Genomic DNA, 21,768 nt, shown 5'->3' with positions numbered 1-21,768 from the left:
TAAACTTCATTCTCCTATAGTATTTTTCATACCTAGGAACCGAAAAGTGCGACTTCGTTGCACTTTTTCTCGTCCAATATGAAAAATACTATTCGTACCACGGACTAAAAGTCTTTTTTAGCGTATTCGATTCCAGACCTCGCCGTCGGCTCTGCCTGGAAACCTCTCACACGCTAAAAAAGACGTTTAGTCCTATGTACGAAATATACTATTTGATTATAGAAAATTAAGCTTTAAACAAACGTATCGCCATAATAACAATAAACGACAAGCAAATTCTCTATGATCTCCTTCGGTAATTATTATTGGTATTATTGGTATTATTATTATTGGTAATTATGTCGCCAAAGTTACCAATAGCGCATAGTTTGTGTTCCAATAAGATGTAAATTATTAACTTTGGACTGTGATTAAACACATTTTTCACGTATTTTGCAACTTGTGGACCGAACATCATTTTTCATGCATTTTTCATGGATTTGTCACAACTGTGTACTCATCTTAATTATTCTAGCCTCTATTCAGTGATCACATGCACTTTCAAACTTTTGGCTGAATTTTAGCTGTTCATATGTGAAAAATAGTTCCAACTCTACTCACAGTCAAATTGGAAGAGAAGAGTAGCTGTCAAGTTTTTTTTTTCAAAAAGAGAATCGCTAGGACAAAATACTGAGTTTTTTTAAAAATGGACAGAAATTGTTTTCTCGTTTAATTTTATCAAATCTGATGTGATTTTCAATAAAATATGCTGGCATTTGTGTCAATAATTCACTGGAGCATTGAATAATGCTCGGATATTGACGGTAGCGCTAAGTTTTTGTTAGTTTTTACCATGAAAAAGTGAATTGTTATTGGTAACGAGTAAAACGAAAAAAATGACTTAACATGTAGGAATGACATTTTTGCTACATTGTCAATTTACAAGTGGAAAAAATAGGAAAACGAAATCGAAAATAAAAAAAAACTTTGATTTTAAAAATGGTTGTGTGACCAATCAGTGTAAGTTAAAAGCAATAAATTTTAATCGGATAGTAAAACTAAACGTAGCAAATATTCGCAAGGACATTCGAGAAAAACAAAGTGATTCTTTGCCAAGAACAATGATTATTTAAAAACCAATCACAGTGGAGAGCTGTCTGTTTTCATTCGCGATTTTCAATTTTACAATTTATTGAATTGATGGCCGAGATGATTATAGACTGCATTGATATCAAATGAAATGCAATAAAGATTTCATTTTACAACAGAATTAATTTAAAGTTTTGAAAATTTATTTTGTCTTTGAAGTGCGAGTCATTGATTATTTTTCTCTTTTATTTATTTTGTAGAAAGTGCCGTCCGTTAGATTGATTTTTACAACGTTTTATCGACTCGGAGAAAGTGTACAGATGGTGTGATAATTTAAGTAGTCATCTTTGTAATTTAAATATACACAAAACAAAAACCAAATTATAGATAGCAAACAGAAACACATAATGATGAAGTGCTTAGTGTTCAAACTCTTTTGCTCAATAAAATCTCGATCAAAAGAAACATGGATGATCTAATGATTCGAAAGACATCATCATTGTTGCTGCAAATTATTTTTTATTGTGATATCAAATCGGTTCGAGGTGTGCTAGCTTCATTTGCACTCCTGGCATAAGAAACACCAATCAATAAAATAACATTATATTTCAAAGGGATAAGGTAAGCTTAATTAGAATATTTCTTGTCAACGTCATTCCTCTGTGTGTATATATATATATACACATTTTGAGTGATACACCCATTCTATTCGCCTAGAATGATAATATGCGTGTATCGCATTTTTATCGTATAATTTATTGTACATTATTTATAATATCGTTGTCTGTTGTCCGCTTTGTCAGACACATAAAATGGAATGGTTTGTTTTTTTTTTTCTTCATATAAATATATTTCAAAATTTCCAAGGACAATACTGTCCAATCTCTTATAAAATATAACTAAGATTTATTCAATTCATTTTTACGTTTATTTGGAAATATCACTTTTCTATTAAGTCTGCAAAAAAAATTGGAACTAAACCGTATAACTAACCTAGCTGCATTATATTATTATATTGTATAAGTAGCGATCGCCTGATCAGTACACTCCGTAATTTACAGAGTCTGTTTTCTATGATACATGGCCAACTCTCCCAAAGTGTTAATACACCTGGTTTTAATAAGTGTTGCATTTTGTTGTTGAGTATTTTTTTATGGTCATAGATCAATTCATTTTACCGCAGCCTTGCTTATCGATTAACTGCGATTAATAATTTAATTTAATGGAGATTTAATTCAACTGTAATAAGGTAAACGTTTTTGCATTTCGTACTGATCTAATTGTCTTATTCGGTAATTGTAGATATCGAAACGAAAGAAAGTTATTCACATTTGGCGCATAAAGTCGAAGAGATCCGGCCAGAAATATATTTAATATTTGACAATATCTAAGCTTTAATGGGAGAACATTTGTTGATGTAATTAACACTTTAAATTCGCAACCAAAAAAACAGTGGAATCAAAATGTAAATATTTAACTTCGTTGAGCATACGTTCGTATTAGCAAGAGAAGTCTAACAGTTTATCTGTGCCACTCTGAAAAAAAAACTAATTTAAAAACCACCAACAAAATGCTTCTATTTTTAATAAATATGTTCATATGACTCGGAGGGCTACAGGAGCCTCATAATAGCGATAAGAGAATGACAATTATTTGTAAATCATTTTGAAGGCAAAATCGGCTACTTCTAACAATTTTTTCCATTTACATAATCGTAATTTTATCACAACTTGTGATGTTTGGTCTAGATATCAACGACACCATATACGTTTCATATTCATCTTCTTTGAGTCACCATTGTTAACTGTATGATCAAACTGATTGATAAATTGAAAAAAATAAAGTCAGAGATGTAATTTAAAACGAAAATTTGATTATGGTGGCAATTTAGGTCGATTTGGTAATTTCTTAATTTTTCTAGCTAACAAGCTAACAAAAACATAGTTCGAATCGAATGTTTGTAAACACAGTTCAACAATCTCATCTTCATGTTATTTTCAATTTGTTGCTACTGTTTTCATAATTGATATGAAAACATCAGTTCACAGTGTGTGTTATATAGAAAATCGATTACACACACGAGAAAAAAAAGGAACTCACTCGACTCACTGTTTTTTGTTTATAGCGAAAAAAATGCATGCCTGCTTTCGAAGTGATAGCGCGCCGCACCGCATTTGTTGAATCATAAATTCAATATGTAAAGTTTCGTACATTTTGTTCTCGTTTCTTCACTCATTGTTTTTAATGGTTCTCTGTTCCTTATCAATTTACAGTCGCTTTTTCTTTAACATTAAAATTTTGTGTGCTCCACTCAGCGGGTTTTATACATTTTTATTTTCGTATACCACTGCAGAACCGTATCTAGGACATTGTATCATGGTAGGCACGAAAATTCACCTATTGAGACTAATTGTATGCAGTGGAGAGTTTCTTTTAACATATTACAGACGGCAAGTATATGACCAGTATTATTATCGGGTCTATTACTTACATCGATCAAAGTATTTTTAGTCTGTTGATTTTAAATCTTGTACTTCAATTTTTTTCAACGTGCATTTTACTATATGAAGGACCATATTACCCACAGCTTGTCATTATTTGTGTCTTTGTGTCGTCGTTATCGATAACAGATGTATGTGACAGGTTAAAAGTACAACCGGGTACTTGCAAAATCTTACAACGAATTCATTTATTTTGAAATGCCTCAGGATGTATTTTACTTTGATACTTAACTAACTGTATAGCCGCTATCAAGCTCCAATGAACTAAACCGAACCGTTGCTTTTTTCCTTCACAGAATCATTAAATCACATAGTGTTTCATATACAATCTTTTACTTCATTTTGCTATGTAAGAGAATTATACTTGAGATCATCGTTTATTTTTGTAGTCGCTGTCGGCAACATGACAATTAAGTGGTATGGCTCGAATGTTCACAATCCATTAAAGGAAATCATTCTTTGTTCCCAAATCTTAGAGTAGGCGCAAAAAATTGAACCTCGATACGGGCCTGTACATTTGTAGCTTTCGAAAATACATGATCTTGTATCGTTTGTGCAGAAAAAAACTCTGAAAAGAACAGGCACAAAATTCTTGGGTGAAATTTTTAGCGGGATTTTCATTTTCATTACGAAGACTAAATATTTTCAAATTTTTGTAATTGTCTCTTTATGGCGTGGGGTAATTTGGCAGACGGTGCTAAAACAACGAATTTTTCAACTATACGTAAAAGATGAACTCGCACACGATTTTTCGATACCAAAGATTTGAAAAAGGAATAATTAAGTCGATGACATGGCTAAAAAGCATTTGCAGCAATAAACTTGCGAGTTCATCTCTTACGTAGTTTAAAAGTGCGTTGTTTTGGCACCGTGTGCCTGATTCCCCGATACCTTCTTTATGTCTTTGAATTAAAATTTTTAATTTTTAAATTAATAGTTTCAGCCGTTCTGCATCAAAATGAATCCAGATCGGAATAACACAACCGACAAGGCAAACATAAACAAAGCGAATCGAATTCGAGGCCGTCCAAAATCATCTTATTCTGCCCGTGCACTGGTATTTGAAGATTCTGATACAGAGTGCCAATCGATAAAATTGCATGAAGCAACCTCACCAGCAACGAGCAGCGCTTTACCAAAATCTACTGTGCAAATAAATAAATTGCCGTTGCATCCTCAACGGAGTATTGAGATGGCAACAGATCCGTCGAAAAGTTCCAATTCTTTAGGGAAAGTAGCAACAAAATCAGATACAGTCTCAGAAAAGAATGCAGCTGAAGTAGATTTAGCTTCAAATTCAGTACCGCATAGGTCGCTAAAAACGTACCGAGTGGGCGAACACAATGCAATGCATCATAGGAAATCTTATCACACTCAGCACTCGCATTCGTTACGTTCGAATGAAATATCAAACATGGTCAAAGTAAGGCATTCAACATTGGGCAAATCGGCTCCATCTCTTTCAGCAAATATGGTGAGTTATAGACTTACAGAAACCTATCGGAAACATTTACTCATTAAATCATTTAGAAGGAGCATGGACCATCGAAAAGGTCAGTTCAGTTTCCATCACGTAGTGCAGCTGTGGCAATACACAGGCTAAGTTTGGTGGGTAACAATACATCGCCCAGATCGCATTCACCTATGTCGGCTAGTCCAATTGATAGTCCTCGTATCAGCTCTCCATCCATTATGCATTTTCCATTTGTGCCGATCAAACGAATAACCAGCTGTCGTGGAGATGGGCGACGTTGGTCGGTCGCTTCACTGCCATCAAGTGGTTATGGTACAACTCCGGGCAGCTCTAATTTATCGGTAAGCCTACGACATAGTCTCCTAGTGAATTATTGGTCGTTTTATTCAAAAATATAATCCTTTTAGTCACAATGCTCGAGCCAAGAACGTTTGCACCAGTTGCCACACATGCCCACCAGTGATGAACTGCGAATACTCACACACCATTTTTCAAGCAATGATAGCAATTCCGACCATCATCAGCACCACAGTTTACCGGTTCATTTACATTTACATCAACCGGCACATTCGCATCCACATCTACATCATCATTCACCGCTACCACATCACCATCAACCGCAACCGTCACCATTGTCTCAGCCGAATAATAGCAATCGCAGTCCCGGAAATAGCAGCAACAATAGTGGCAAAGAAGATTCGGGTGGTAGTTCCAGTGGACGGCGGTCGCCATTTCATCGTCCTAGATCTCGTAGTTTATCGAGTCCTAGCCGATCGCCAATTATCGATAATGAAATTTCTGTGATGAACACTCTGTATAAGGAAAGATTCCCGAAAGCAACTCAACAAATGGAAGAACGTTTAACTCATTTTATCAGTGAAAACGACAATGCGACAATGGGTAATTCCAGGGATTCGCAGCCGATTGTACGGTTCGTTTTGCACCAAGTCCTTGAAATGGCACGCGATTGTTTGCATAAATCTCATGCGAAACTCATTACAAGTCGATATTTCTACGAAATGTCAGAGAATTTGGAACGACTGCTTTGTGAAACAAAAGAAAAATCACCGGAAGCGGCTACGGAACTAACCGGCACAATAAAGAAACTATTATTGATCATATCACGTCCAGCTCGTCTACTGGAATGTCTTGAATTCGATCCGGAAGAATTCTATCATTTGCTTGAAGCCGCTGAAGGACAGGCGAAGTCAATGCAAGGTATAAAGGCTGACATACCGCAGTATATAATTCATAAGTTGGGATTGAATCGGGATCCTATTGCTGAACTAACACAAGAAATACAGGAATCCTGTGGATACGATAAGGAGAATACAGAAAAAGTCAATGAAGTCGCCCCGGTCGAACTTCTAACTGAGTCACAAATTGGCAATACAAGCAAGAGCAATACAACAGTTTCAATTGAAACTACGCCTGAAAAATCTTCATCGTCAAATCAGCCGGACACACCGATATCGTTGGCCACATCAACGCCGAAATACGAAAAGTCTGTATCAATGGACGATCAACTGGAAATTAATCAACAAAATCAACAGCCACCGAGCGAAGAAGACTTTGAAGTCGCTAAATTAATATCGAATGGTGCTTATGGTGCAGTGTACCTTGTTAAACACAAAACGACTCGACAACGATTCGCTATGAAGAAAATCAACAAAAACAATTTGATATTGAGAAATCAAGTGGAGCAGGTGTTCGCCGAACGGGATATTTTAAGTTTTGTCGAAAATCCATTTGTCGTTAGCATGTGCTGTAGCTTCGAAACGAAAAAGCACTTGTGCTTGGTGATGGAATACGTCGAAGGCGGCGATTGTGCAAATTTACTTAAAAACATCGGACCTCTACCATTCGATATGGCCCGATTCTATTTCGCAGAGACAGTACTTGCTGTCGAATATTTGCACAGTTATGGCATCGTTCATCGTGACTTAAAACCGGACAATTTATTGATTACGGCTCTGGGACACATCAAGTTAACAGATTTTGGTCTGTCGAAGATGGGATTGATGAGTCTGGCTACAAATTTGTACGAAGGCTATATTGACAGCGAAACGAGACAATTTTCCGATAAGCAAGTGTATGGCACTCCAGAGTATATAGGTACCACGAAACAAATCCTCGCCGTTCCCCAATTTTAATTTTTTTCTGCTTGTAGCACCGGAGGTAATATTACGACAAGGCTATGGCAAACCGGTCGATTGGTGGTCGATGGGAATTATTTTGTACGAGTTTTTGATTGGTTGTGTTCCGTTTTTCGGGGATACTCCGGAGGAACTATTTGCACACACGGTCAATGACGACATCGAATGGCCCGATACGGAAGATTGGAGCATTGCACCCGACGCCAAAGAGCTAATAACTATGCTCTTGCAACAGAATCCTCGGGATCGTCTTGGAATTGGTGGTGCACATGAGGTGAAGGAGCATGTCTATTTCGATGCAGTCGATTGGAATTCGTTACTTCGTCAGAAAGCCGAATTTGTGCCACAATTATCTAACGACGATGACACCAGTTATTTCGACAGTAAGTTCTTTTTATAACTTGGCCAAGTGGGCTCATCCCCTGATATTTAACTAAGCCGCTGACGAAACACATAGATCATCTACACTCACAGTACTTTTAAGACTTAAAACTGTGATTAAATACAGAGGACACAAGGAATGCAAACCTTAAATATGTTTTACCTTTCCATTCCATAGCTCGAATGGATCGCTACAATCACGATCTGGGCGGTGAGGACACGGATGAAACCGAAGATTCACCGTTGATCGGCTCATTCAGCTCGTACTCTCCACAATATCGACGTCAAAATTCATCGCGTTTCCCGAATCAGTTTGGAGATAATGCCGGCGCAGCAATGAGTCCGAATCTCAGTTCGCATGATGTCAAATTGCTTACCAGACCGGAGCTCAGAAAACTGGATGTAAGCTCACTTTCACCCCTCTCAGCCTTAATTTTCATTTCAAATCACTATAACATTCAATTATTTGCAGATACCAACCAACTTCAAAATGCCATCCACTCCGGATACTGAATCGTTCCCTGATTTGAATACTCCCGATAGAGACGACATCAAATCGTTTCAACAATATCTCAAACAACAACAATCTCAGCCACTTGCTAGCAAACTATCTACGATTGACAACAGAAAGCTCGTCGATTTACATCAGATATCGTCGTTAGCTTCTCGCAAAACGTTTAGCACACCGGAATCGTCTCAAACCGATAGCGATGATGTGTCGCCACAAATTCAGCGCAAGCGGAAAACTGGTCACAGAGACATACTACCGAGATTCTCGATATCCGTGGAAGACGAGCATACCGGGTGAGTTTTAAAATCATCTTGTCGCTTGCAGACTGAATAATTATTGGTGTCGTTTTAGCTTTGATGTCGCTCCATCATCAGACTCTCCTCCAACAAGCTTGAAACACCGCTCTCGTTCTGTAGTAAAAAGTGCATCGGCTCTGGGATTGTCTTTGATGATTTCCTCAGGTAACGTCCAATCCATACGAGACAATTAACTCACCTAACTCTTGAATCGTTTACAGAAGAACCAGTTCCGCACACATCCACAGGTTACATTAGTAACTACAACGTTCAATCTCCAGTTGGAGCATGTGGTGGCGGATCAAGCACAGCCAGTTCGCGTGACACGTCTCCTTGCCGAGAATTGTCTCCGTTAATAAGCAATTTGAAACCACCGCTCATAATTCGACGCGGGCCCAGAGGATTTGGATTTACAATACATACGATTCGAGTGTATTATGGCAACACTGACTTTTATACCATGCATCATCTCGTCATGGTTGTTGATGAAGGAAGTCCTGCGTTCGAGGCTGGACTGAGACCATTAGATTTAATCACTCATGTTAATGGAGAAGCAGTGCAGGGATTATATCACACACAAGTGCTGCAGCTGTTGCTTAGCGGAGCTGAACATGTAACATTACGAGCGACACCATTGGAATATACCACTATTAAAAGTGGTGGCCGGAAAAGGGTAAGAAAATAGTTGCTGAGGTACAGGCAGAACATTTCAAATAAAATTCTTTGTGTCACTCTTCCCTTTAGGAGCCGTTACAAAGTAAATTAGCACGGAAGGGTGTCAATCGACAGAAAAAGCAACGCAAGGACAACGATAAGAAACGAAAGACGTCATTGTTCCGAAGAATCAGCACCAAACGTGCCAGTGCTGAAATGCAACAATTAGCTGCAGCATCCGGATTATCATCGCCAACAATGGTTACACCAAGTCGGTCTTTTCAATCCTTCACCCGAGACTCGAATCCAACTGTCAGTCAAGTAGGGAATCAATTGAACCGTTTGAGTCTATCACCACTGGACACTTTTAATCTTCAATCTGCATCCACCTCTCAGTCATCATCGCCATCTTCGTCTGCACCAAATACTCCAACTGGAAGTGGTAGCGCACAATTATATCAACGTCCATCAACGCTACATGGTCTGAAACACAAACTTCACACGTCAGGAGTTTCCAGCAGCAAGGGATCACATACATCAACCACAAATTCCGGTCCAAATCGTCGCAAATCTGTGGGACATATACCATTATATCCAATATCACCGCTTGCACGCACACCGTCACCTTCGCCACTTCCATCTTCTCCAACACGTTCACCGTCACCGTTAGCTTTTCCCGTTGGCCATCAACCTGGATCGTCCAACACAACGCAGTCATACAGTCCTGGCGTTCTGCCGAGTGGTCAATCAACAATAAATGTTGGAGGAGTGTCAAAGAAAAGCTTTGCTCGTCCGAAGAGTGCCGAACCCAGCTCGCCGTTGCTGCGACGTGCATTGTCACCTGATCGGTTACATCCACGTAGTGCTGAAAATAAATCCATATCACCTTTATGCACGGGGACTTCAGCACCGAAGCAACGTCCTCATTCGGGTATTTGGCGTACAAGTACGACACCATCGGTTCCAACTATTTGTTCTACTGGTGGAGGAAGCTCTGTCGATAATAACATTAATTGTGCTTCATCAGTCGTTCCCACCGAGAAGAATTCTCTACTGGACAGTTATGCGGACAGTTTTGATATAAGTTTTGATCAATCCGATGGTTTGAGCAGATCTAGTGGTTCCAGTGCTAATAATTCAATTGTTGCATCGACTAGCACTTCGACTGCATTGTCTCTTTCTCTTCAACCACCTGGCGAACTTTTGCCTCGGATTGCAGAAGAGAAAGACTCACCCACCAGTGCTGGATCGGATGGTCATAGTATAGCTGAAATAACCACCGAAGCTACTGTTCAGTCTAACAAGTCGAAGGTGTCAACAGTTGACAAAAACGTTCAGAGTTCAGAGGATTCGACAATCCCGCCGAAAACAAATCAGAAGGCATCGAAAAAAGTGAAAAATTGAAATGACTTTTGATCCAGCACAGCTAGGACACAGGTGAACAGATAAGATGGTTGATGTTCGGTATGTAAATTTGCATGTTGTTTAGCGTACACGACACAAATATAATAGTTTTGAATTAACTACACAAGGTATATGTGGTCTGTTCTCCATATAATTTCTTTTAATTGATAAGTTTTACGTGTCTACGTGTTCCACGTAGTTTCGTGATAGAGATATAGAAACGAAAATGTGATTTCTTTTAGAATAATTCTAGGAAGTAAGTAAATTAGAAAAGGATTAATCAATGAAACTCAAACAAATAATTTAAAGGAAGAAAATCTTCATTGGCATCATCTTTTGGCCACAATGTCTGAAAAATTTTCATTTTTTAGTTAAGTCGTTAAGACTTATGGTAATAAGACGAGGTACCTTTCAAAGTATATTTCGGCTTACTCGCAAATTGGCGTAGAATTTCTGTTATTTCGACGTAAATGAATTTGTGTCTCATCTCAAGACAAGAGTTCAAAAGTGACGTCAATACTCAAGTGATTTTCTCGTTTGCAAAGTTCGCGATTGATGAACAACAATACAATGTGCAAGGACAGTATAACAGACAGAATATAATATCAGTATTTAATGAGAATCGACTTGAATAAAACGGCAAACGTATTGCGATTTATGATCATTAAATCTGTTACTTCTTTTGTTCAAATTTATCGCCTAGGAAGGTTTATTGGCTGAAATAACATTCAGCTCGACCCAAGTACAAAAAGTGAATTTCAAACTCATATTCAGATGGTCGAAGTATTTTTTAGTATTCAATTAGATTAAAAATGTTAGAGCGCACAGGTTACAACTACGATTTTCTGATAATTTTCTGAAACTTGTGCTGCAAACCTTCTTGTTGCAAATACTTGGTGTTCACTGGCACTATCCGTTCTCTAACGAAATTAAACTACAGTAAACGTGCGTACCCTATGTACTCTTAAGATTGATTGATGTAATATCCGGTGAGAAAATGTATGTCAACGCCGGTGAAATTTGTGACTAGGGAGTAATGGTTGATGGAAAAAAAAATTAAAGTTGCACGGAAATGCATCGCCAACGGGAAATAGTTTTATTATTGCATTCCAAAAACAAAGTGGTTCGGTTGTAAATGGAAAGTGGAATGTAGTTTAATCGACTTTAAGAGCCGAACTGTATATGAAAGTAGGAAATTTGAAAAGTTTCAGAGTGGTTGTTGTTTTTGCCGTTTATTTTAAATTTAGAATGTCGTTGATTCTTTGCAAAATCTGTTAAAAGTAGCCAACGGTCTTTACTTAAAGGCTTATTGATATTGTGAGAGGTACAGTGATGATAAAATAGGCATTATGAGATGGATGATCGTAGATTTATTTAGATGAGATGAATTGCTAGATACGATGGACATGAACGTTGTTCGTAAACGTATGCACAAATGGAAAAACACAAATAAATTATTTAGTCGATCAAGTTAAAATGAGAAATCAAATTTTAAATTTCACATGAGGTGTCCAGAATCTAGACAATTGTCGAATGTGTCTCTAAATCTAGTTCTAGATAAAAATACTATTTCTAATGGATTGTGCATTTCTAGAAGTGAGATAGCATCATACTTCCACTATAATTCTATCAAAATTTCTGATACCAATTGACTTTCGGAATTCTTTCTGAGTCCATCAGTTCTTTGATCATATAACGGAATAACCTGACTTTTTCTCTTTCCTTTTTCAAAAATAACTCGTTAGTAAATAACCGCATATCAGAAGCGTAAACAAAAACAACAATTTAAATAGTAAAACCAGCTAGTATTTAGTAGCTCTGCAAAGGAAAAAACAAGATGACAAAAAGTGAATGAAACAAGAAGAAAAAAAAAACCATCGAGTCATTAAATGTAATTATAAAATTAAAAATAAAATTTTTGATTTTCCACCTTAAAAAATAAATTAATTTTATCTTCTTCAATGGAAATAAAAACAAAACAAAAAATGTCATAGTTCAGACAGTTCACAGAGTAAAATCTAACTATTTAAACGTAAAACATTAATTATAAGTGATGTTGTAAAGCAAAATTATGAAAATAAAAACAAAAAACACTCTAGGATCTGAACTCTTTTGCTTTTTTATTGTCCTGAAACCTGGAAGTGAAATTTTATAAATCCTCAAACAATTGTGCGAAATTCTTGCAACAATGAACTCTCGCGGAAATCAACTCATTTTCATCTTTCAAATATTCCTCACTGACAAAAAAGAGTTGAAAATCTTACCCGTAGCAGGTAACTTTGTCTCCAGGTTATCTAGAATAGCAGTTACAGCTGTATTTTTTGTATGAGGCGCAATAGCTGTAGCAGCTATTCTAGATTACCTGGAGACAAAGTTACCTCCTACAGGAAAGATTTTCAGCTTCTTTTTGTCAGTGTATGACTTGCGTTTCCCATGAAATACACACACCTCATATCAGTCCCACATGGTTTGAAATCTACGCTATATTATTACGATAATCAGACTATATCTGCGAAGTCAACGCTCTTCAAGCAAAATCGACAGCTGCCAGATGGAGTACTATTTTGTATGAAATAGTTATTTTCCTAACGAATGCTTTTTTAGCGAATGAGAGGTTTTTAGCTCTCGAGCCGGAGGCGAGTGCTGGAATCGAATTCGCTAAAAAAGCCTTTTAGCATGAGTTAGAAACAACGTTTTTTCTAGACGACGTGAGAAATGAGCGACGAAGTCGCGATATTTCAACACTAGTTAGGAAATGGTGCTTTACAGTGTTCACGGTGGGGTTGAACAAAACTTAAGTAGTCACGACACCACCTCTGATTTTTCTTCATGTTCTGGTTGAGGGACTCGAGTACTACTCGAAACCGTATTCAGTTTCCAGATCCGCTGAGCCGTTTCGGATGACAGGCACACATGGCCGTGCAGGACCATTGTGTCAAATTGAATACATATTTTTATCGCAATGGATAGAGGGACTAATTCTAAGTTAATTCGTGTTAAAATTACTGCCAAGTTTCAGTACCCTATTAAGAGTAGCACTCATGTTTGAACGTTTGAGGTGCGTTGGTCAAATGCTTGCAACAATTAACTCTTGAGAATATGAACTAATTTTCACCTTCCTTACTTACTTACTTAGGCGGGCACTACAACCTACTATTGGTTTTGCCCTCCTCCAGCAATCTTCTCTAATCGGATCTATTTTCACCTTATTATCTTTAAAATATTCCTATGACTTGCTTTTCTCATGACAGATCAGGTGCTGTGTGTATATCAGTCCTGCACGATTTAAAATCTATATATTTGCTCCGTAGTCCCAAAGTTCAAATAAAGTTTAAAAATACAATTTTTATTGAAAGCCATAGCGTGCCCCCCAAATTGAAAGTTCAAAAACTTAATTTGACACTCGCCAGACTTGTCAATGCAAATATCTTAACTCACCAAGACCCAGGGAAGTGAGTCATTACTTCATTAATATGAGCAGTAAAACTCATTCCCAGTGGGCTCAGCTCACCTTTTTTGTGTGGAAATTACTTTCGCTTGGGGCAGGTAGTAAACCAGAATACATTGGATGCTGCCACGAACTTCATTACTTCGGAAAGTACTTTGTGATACTCGCAAACTCACTCACTGAGTTTGCTTTTGACAGAAAATTGTTAACTTATGTAATGAATTACTTTTGTAGCATCCAATCTAACCTACTATAAAACTGAATTCTCCATTCGGCTTTGTTTTGACACCGATCCGGATTTTCCACAATAATTCCCTTGTTAGGAACCCTTCTGACGCAAAGTAAAATAATAGCTTAAAAGCCGGAGTCTTATAATGAGGACCTGATATGTTCAGAGGCTCTCGTTCTTCGAGAAACCTAGCGACCTAAAAAACGGCAAAAGACACTGGACTACGATAAATCCTATTTAAAATAACAATGCAACGTGAGCCAGCATTATAACACATCAATAATAATTAAAGGGGTATAATTGTACAGTGTCCGCACGCAGCATCAGTTCCACCTTTATCTCGAAGAGCATAAATCTCAACTGCGAAGAGAATGCAAAACAAAACTGATGAGTTGGACAACGTGGATATTCCACGGTCTCATATGATAAATCTTTGTCTGGCGCAGAATCTGTTCAATTTTTGGAGATGAATCCGATTGTATGTGTGTACAATGAATTTTGTGTTGTAATAGCGCGTGTGGAGCGAAAAGAGGGACAACAAAAACCGTTCCGAGGGAATTTCGTCAACAATTTCCAATCTCAGAACGTTCACGGATTTTGCTACACAATTTATAAGATACGTTGCTCTCAGTTGCGCACAGTTTGCAATCGTAACTCGTACGGGAAAATTGTTTAAGTTTAACTTCCAACATTTTTATACATAATTTTTATCATATAATTCGCTGACGGTTTGCCCTACAGTGTGGTGTGGTGAATGGTGGTGAGCTGACATTTGATTTATGGTTACCGTTGAAAGCGATCAAATATTCGAATATAATTAAGATAGAAGTATAAATGAACTGAGCAGTGAAATATAATATCCAGAATGCATAAACACGTCAAAGTGGGATGTGAGTGCATATAGCAGAGCTTATATTAAACATATCGAATTTACAAATTACGGATTATTGCGTAAACGATCGATTCGAATGAATAAATTGAATTCTTTCAATCAGTGAAACTTTTGGAAATTTGAATTTTTCCATGTCAGTGTGTTAAAACAAAAATTGGTTTTTTATCAATTCAATCAATTCGATGACACTGTACGGAAAGGACATTTCAACTCAACAGATAATGCACATTTCCACGTGTTTTCTTTTGATATACACAAAAGTGTAACAGCGACAAGCGACAATACTATATTTGAACGAAAATAAATAAATATTTTCTTGTAAAACGTCGAAAGAATAGAATATAATACACAGGCGGAATAAGCTGTTGAAATACGACTTATATCGCGAATAAAATCACCAAAAGAGAATCAAAGAAAATTTTTGCTGTTTATAAAAGTTTGAAAAAATAAATCAGAGTAAATCCTCTTCAACCTCATATCATTTTGACAGCAAAGAATTTGCTCCTTTTATTTAATCAGACGAGCAAAAGGATGATCTTCATATGGTTGGCTATCACCGCTCTTATAGGAGGTAAGAACTTAAATTTAATTTAATCCCGTTCCGTTATTATTTCATTATTATAATCCTTTTCGAAACAATCGATGGAAAAATAATTGCTAAACTCTGTCTCTTCTTATTTGTAAAAAGAATAGTGTTAAGGCTATGCGTGCATTAAAAGCACTAACATGTTATTTAAAGAACAAAAAGGTAATGCAACAGATTTTCTAATACACCTTATTCTTCAATATTTTTCAATCAGGTTTTGAAAATAAAAATCTATTCAAATTCTTGGAAATGAAATCAACCTCGAACATCAAAATTCGGAACTCAATCTTCAAATCAAATTGATTTTGTGGGTCAAATAACTATTGATCATCAACTCGACTTTTAAAAATCAGTTCCAAAATTTGATGATCATTATTTTTGAATTTGAACATCATGACACATCGTTCATTGATTCATAGATTTTAACGTTCGTTTCAAATATTTAATGATCAAATTGACAAATTGATGTTCACGTTTTATGTACGGAGTGTCTGAATTGTGTAAGGCATGTATCAAAAACTTTAATCCTTTTATTAACCTATTACAGACGGCAAGCATATGACCAGTGTCATTTACGGGTCTATTACTTCCATCTTTCAAAGTATTTTTAACCAGTTGATTTCAAATCTTGTACTTCATTTGTACATGCATTAGAATATATAAAGAGGACCATATTACCCAGAAATTGTCATTATTTTTGTCGTCGTTATCGATAACAGATGAATGGGACAGGTCAGGTTACGTGTAATGGTTTTCCTTCCATCTATGTTTCAATTAATTTGCTTCTGAGCCTTCTTTAGAAACGCTGTAATCATATTAATATCTTTATTCATGATACCCTAAAAAAAATTGTCGAAATTTCGTTGAATTCTCATATCATATTCGTAAAGAAAAACGATTTACACACCTTTCTGAGTGCACCGATTAATTTGCAATAAAAATCAGGAAAAAGGTAGTTGAAAACGTTTTTGAATATTTGCACTGACTGATACTACTGCTTGATAGATGACGATGGGATCATTCTCTACATCTGCCAAATAGAGTGCTATTTACTGTGACATTTTTGTACAGTGTTTTTGTTAGAACTACCAGAGCGTATGAATAAAATAAGCACGTAAAAATGACTTCTTTATTTGTCCTAATCCTCAGAACGAATGAAACAAAAAACAATTTGTTATTATATGGCCTAATATGATTACTTTGAATTTATGTAAATGCCTCCTTCAACACTTCTTCTCATTCACATAAATTCCAATTAAAAAAAATCCTTAATCTTCAGATCCTTCTCCTTCTTCTAGGTCTTCTTCTACTTCTTCTTTTCTTTTCTTTTCTTCCTTTTCTTTTCTTCCTTTTCTTTTCTTCCTTTTCTTTTCTTCCTTTTCTTTTCTTTTCTTTTGTCCGTTCAACATTGCCATAGTCGTTGCCGTAAGATGAAAGATAATCGAGTTGTTTCTTAAAACGCATAGTCAACCGTGAAATAATCGTCTTCTATCACCAATCTACTCCCGTCTTCTTTTACCAATCTAGCTTTATCACCTTTAGATTGTTTTCTTTCCATCCACTCCTTGTAATCTTCACAGCTTTGTTTGTAGTGTCCTTTCTTTTCACAAAAGAAACATATGACTTCTTCCTTCGAATATCGCGGAGTAGAGTTCAATTTGTAGGCTGATGATATTTCACTTGTAGCAGTTGCAGTTCTTTCTTTTCGTCGTTGGTATTCATCAATCAACTTTGAGCATACAATACCCGAAGTAAGTTCTTTATCACGAGATTCCAACACTGTTGCTAGCGCATCGTAACTATCTGGTAGCGAACTAATTAAAGTCGCACTGAGAATGAATTCTGGTTTCAATTCTTCACCGAGAGCTAACAATTTTTGAAAGAGTTCGTTCATTTCATTGACATGAGTCACCATGTCACCATTTTCTTCCAACTTCTTTGTCATCAATTTTCGCAGGATTGCCACACGACTGTTCGGTGTGTTTTTCTCATGGAATTCCTTGAGTGAGATCCACGCTTCATTCGCACTTTTACAGTTTCTAATATGACCGATTTGATCATCTTCGATAGACAAGGCGATAAGAGCGTGAGTTTTCTCATCTTTTTCCTTCCATGCATCAGTTACTGGATCAGGTTTATCGTCCTTAATGACCTTCCAGTATCCCTTTCCAATGAGCAACATTTCCATCTTGTAGCGCCAATTGAAATAGTTATTTCCGTTCAATTTCGTCAGACTTACTTTATCATTCAAACCCATTTTTACTTTAAGATTATTCTTTTCTGGGCCTCATAACCTGTTAGAACTACCAGAGCGTATGAATAAAATAAGCACGTAAAAATGACTTCTTTATTTGTCCTAATCCTCAGAACGAATGAAACAAAAAACAATTTGTTATTACATGGCCTAATATGATTACTTTGAATTTATGTAAATGCCTCCTTCAACAGTTTTATAGTTGTGTGCCTACTGTCAAGTTTTAGAACCCTGAGTTCATAAGCTTGAAGTGACTTGACTTGCGTAATTTCTTTTGTATCGAGATCGAAGTGAGTTGACGTAAATAGTGTACACCTAGGTGCACAAGTTGATTTTGCAAACTTTATCGACTTTGTAAAAAAATATACTTTTTCATTCTTCTTCCTTCGAGTCGGCTTATAACCTTCCCCGAGTCAAAATATAAATTTTCACGCACAGACGAAATGTATGTACCATTAATGAGAACATTCAATAATGATGATCAAACATAAGTATTTTACAAAAATGAACATCAAATAATCACACTGATTAAGCAAATTAGAAATTTGATCATCAATCCACTTTTTTGAAGATCAAGCGTTGATCATCAACCCAACTTTTGATTAAATCACCGTTCCACCAATTCATAACAAATTTGAATATTTTGAGCACTGACCCGTTAAATCAACCTGGAACATTAAAGTCGTTTAATATTTCACTTTGCGAGAGTGTACCAAGAACAATTGAAATTTAAACGAAAATTCAATAAATGTCGAATGCAATTAAGTCATAACTATATCATTCCAAGTTGCCAAGTATTTTAAAAATGATACATAAGAATATGAGTGTATATCCACTCCAAGAAATACATTTTGCCTGTCTGTTACCTCTGACAAGAAATTGACTACCAAAATTTAATATCGTAATTTCTATATCATGATTTAATTAAATTCAATTTTCTCAATTGTTTTCTTTGAACTTGAGGTGTAGGGTTGAGCAATAATTGAGATGATACGGAATTCGAAATAAGCTTTAAGTAACAATACGAATTACATTATTTTCTTGATCGTAAGACCATTTGCGGAATAAATATATTTTGTCTGTTCTCGGAATTTTAACAGAAATGTGACAAAAAAGACAGTTTTTCCGAAATATCAATATTATAAACGATAACGTTACAACGAATGTAATAATTTTCTTCCAAACAAAATTAAAATATTTCAGCTTATGAAAGAATTTTAATTTAAAATTCACATGAAAAGTTTACAGAGGAAATGAATGGAATTTTTATTTTTACCTCAGTCATACCCCACCAAAACAGTTTGCAAGCGTGCAGGTTAAGAATAAATATTTCGTGAATATAAATACTGTTGGTAAAAGTCTGCGAAATATTATACTAAATAAATGCTATTGGCTGGCGCTTGCAAATTATGTTTCTCTTTACACCTACGAACAGTTTTCACCCTTTCACATGCGAATGTCGTTATATTTCACAAACGGCAAGCATATCACCACCCTTTCACTTACGAATGGCGTTACATTTCACAAAGGGCAAACATATCACCAGTAAAATGGATTTACGACTTCTTCTACTAAACATTTTCAAGAGATCCTTAAGAATCTACTACTTTAATAGTCTTAACATGAAATTTGCCTCAAAAGGGTACGCTAGCCAATGAGAGTCATTTATATTTTTGTCGTTTTTGTCGAAAACAGATGAAAACCCGTATGTTAAAACTGATTGAATGAAATATTGGCAATTACTTTTAACAGTTAGCAACAATGATAATATGTGATTAGTTTTGTATTAGGTTGCTATTACAGAGCCAAGTGTATTTAAAACCTAATGAAAATGGAAATATCAATGTTCTCAATACAAGCGAAGTAACTCTCCATCTATAATTTTGGTGCCGTGTGCCCGTAGTAAACGAAAAGTAAAGTTCAAAGTTACCGGGAAATTCTCCAGATGAATTGAATAGACATGAAAAATATTTAAGGCCATCAATGGTTATCGCTTTAAGAACAAACAAACGAAATCAAAATGCGTAATATTTTCGATTTAAGTCAACTGTAAACTTGAAAACAATTTTCTTCCGAGCATATATTTTTGGGATCTGTTCGAGTATCTATTTATAGAGCGCGCGTTTATATGCACAGTCCGTCCTTCTATCTATCTGTGTAATGTTTGTTAGAAAACAATAAAAACAGAAAATGTCCTTTCATTGTCAGATCTATTCGAATATACATACCGTATCACCGTGAACCCTTTTTTGGTATTCAAATTGTTTACTGTACAAAGATTGAATTAGAAACAATTCATCGCAAGCAAAGAAAAGTTAAACAAAGTGAAACGTAATTCATCCTTTCAATGACACAGCAAATGTACATTTTATTTGGGTAAATATTTAGCATGCCCAGCACATGTGTGACGATTGAAGTGTAATATTATGCTAAGACTTATCCAGATTTGATTGAATTTTTCTAATATTTTTAGTTGTGTAAGCAATCTTTCAAAGTTCTGTCACATTACGACTGAAATGGTTTAAGGAGTGTAGTGGACCCTCACAACGACATCTGCTTATGGCCATAAAAATTTAAACCTAACAAGCCATTTCACGACCACTGTAATCTGATATTTTAATGGTAATTTCAACGCATCAAATTTAATTAATTAAAATGATTACCGACATAAATCGCTTAGCACAGCGGCATCTCAATTTTGTTTCGTGAATTTAGGGGATAAGGGATAAGTATTGCAGTGGAAAATTTGCATAATAATATACGGAGAATTTCTTCTTTAAAAATATGAATACCGTAGCCCTTATCAGACGAACATTTTGCGAGGAATATTAAATTCTAAGACTCCCCTTAAAAAAATCATTTACCTGAATGCCTGAATCTTCTATCCAAAACAAACAAACATTTCGCTCTGGAATAAATTACTTTTAGCTCTCGTCCTCAGCCATCATACATAATTCAACAATAATAATAATTATTACTCATTCTCTCATCGTATAAGCGTCAAAGACAACATTGATGTTATCCGAACCTTTGTGCCATTGTCGCCTTGTCATTATTTACTTTCGGTCGAAAATTACTCAATATTCCAATACACACAACACACTCGAATGGAATATATATTGAATCATATCGGAAACGTAATAATATTAAGGGAAGAAAAATGCCGAAGAAAAAAACATCCATGAGAGGTAGACTTGATTAGTCCCCAACTTTTATGCAATCTTGAAGAATTCAATTGCCGATCTTAGCTTGAAAACGTCTTTTCCATATATATCTTTCAAATGTAAAATTTGCTTAAACAAATTCAACTAGATGGAAGATTATGGAGGCAAAAAATGATGAATTTTCCATGTCTTTATAAATTCAGCACTTTAACCCAACAAGTACCCTCTTCAGCAGATTTTTTTTTCCACCGAACATCACACGCAAAAGGTTTTATTCAACGGTATAAATTATACCAACATGGGCAGACATAAATACAGATTTTTTTCTATATAGACGACGAATTATTTAGATTAGCATTCCAATTAAGCAAATCATTGCATAGAGACGGATATGTCGTATACATATTGCATGAAGATTTATTACAGAAATGGAGAACACCATCCCCCGGATAACGACAAATGGCGAAAATATTGCTAATATTTCTCTTCTTTCTCTAAGGGTATATGAAGTGTCAATATGATCTCATATATTGAAACTGAATGCACTCGTTTATATAAATAAAAAGCTTCATATATTTACCTCAAAAAGAATATTTTGTGCTGTATACATTACAATACTCTTCAATTCGATGCTCAACTCATCCAAATATAATACGCGAATTATTGTTTTATAAGTCAGATGCAATACTGTGCCGGAAAGGATTTTCAAAATAAGGAAGAGAGAATAGGAAAGGAAAGGAAAAGGAAAGT

General features: G+C 35.8%; 2 protein-coding genes across 5 annotated transcripts in view; both read left to right on the top strand.

Moving 5' to 3' along the window:
• The first annotated feature begins 634 nt into the window (after window positions 1-634).
• Window positions 635-12,311, top strand: LOC119080940 (microtubule-associated serine/threonine-protein kinase 3). 4 transcript variants are annotated; one of them, XM_037189565.1, is made up of 11 exons: window positions 635-999; window positions 1,329-1,689; window positions 4,507-5,043; window positions 5,100-5,384; window positions 5,451-7,158; window positions 7,214-7,582; window positions 7,759-7,982; window positions 8,053-8,384; window positions 8,443-8,552; window positions 8,609-9,060; window positions 9,132-12,311. In XM_037189565.1, exons 3-11 carry the CDS (start codon window positions 4,528-4,530, stop codon window positions 10,443-10,445), a joined length of 5,310 nt encoding a protein of 1,769 aa, XP_037045460.1. In that variant the 5' UTR covers window positions 635-999; window positions 1,329-1,689; window positions 4,507-4,527; the 3' UTR covers window positions 10,446-12,311. The 4 variants fall into 4 exon arrangements, with proteins under 4 accessions (XP_037045460.1, XP_037045462.1, XP_037045458.1 ...); XM_037189567.1 differs by having other exon boundaries at window positions 647-1,689; window positions 9,132-9,362; window positions 9,438-12,311; XM_037189566.1 differs by having other exon boundaries at window positions 650-803.
• A 2,352-nt stretch (window positions 12,312-14,663) lies between these two features.
• Window positions 14,664-21,768, top strand: part of LOC119080939 (Down syndrome cell adhesion molecule-like protein Dscam2) — an 83,536-nt gene continuing 76,431 nt past the window's right edge. Inside the window, 1 exon segment of the mRNA XM_037189562.1 lies at window positions 14,664-15,585. Within this exon segment, the coding sequence (XP_037045457.1) occupies window positions 15,546-15,585 (40 nt within the window). The 5' untranslated portion in view covers window positions 14,664-15,545.

The sequence above is a fragment of the Bradysia coprophila genome, unplaced genomic scaffold (assembly GCF_014529535.1).
Source record: "Bradysia coprophila strain Holo2 unplaced genomic scaffold, BU_Bcop_v1 contig_350, whole genome shotgun sequence".
NCBI classification, from domain to species: Eukaryota; Metazoa; Arthropoda; class Insecta; order Diptera; family Sciaridae; genus Bradysia; species Bradysia coprophila.
Note: the sequence above shows the minus strand (reverse complement) of the source record. Positions and strands in the feature narration are given on the sequence as shown.

Excerpts from the sequence above, each read along its gene's own strand:
- LOC119080940 (XM_037189565.1), top strand. The coding sequence starts at position 4,528 with ATGAATCCAGATCGGAATAACACAACCGACAAGGCAAACATAAACAAA. Across the intron at positions 5,044-5,099 it reads CATCTCTTTCAGCAAATATG|AAGGAGCATGGACCATCGAA; the intron begins GTGAGTTATAGA and ends TAAATCATTTAG. Across the intron at positions 5,385-5,450 it reads CGGGCAGCTCTAATTTATCG|TCACAATGCTCGAGCCAAGA; the intron begins GTAAGCCTACGA and ends TAATCCTTTTAG.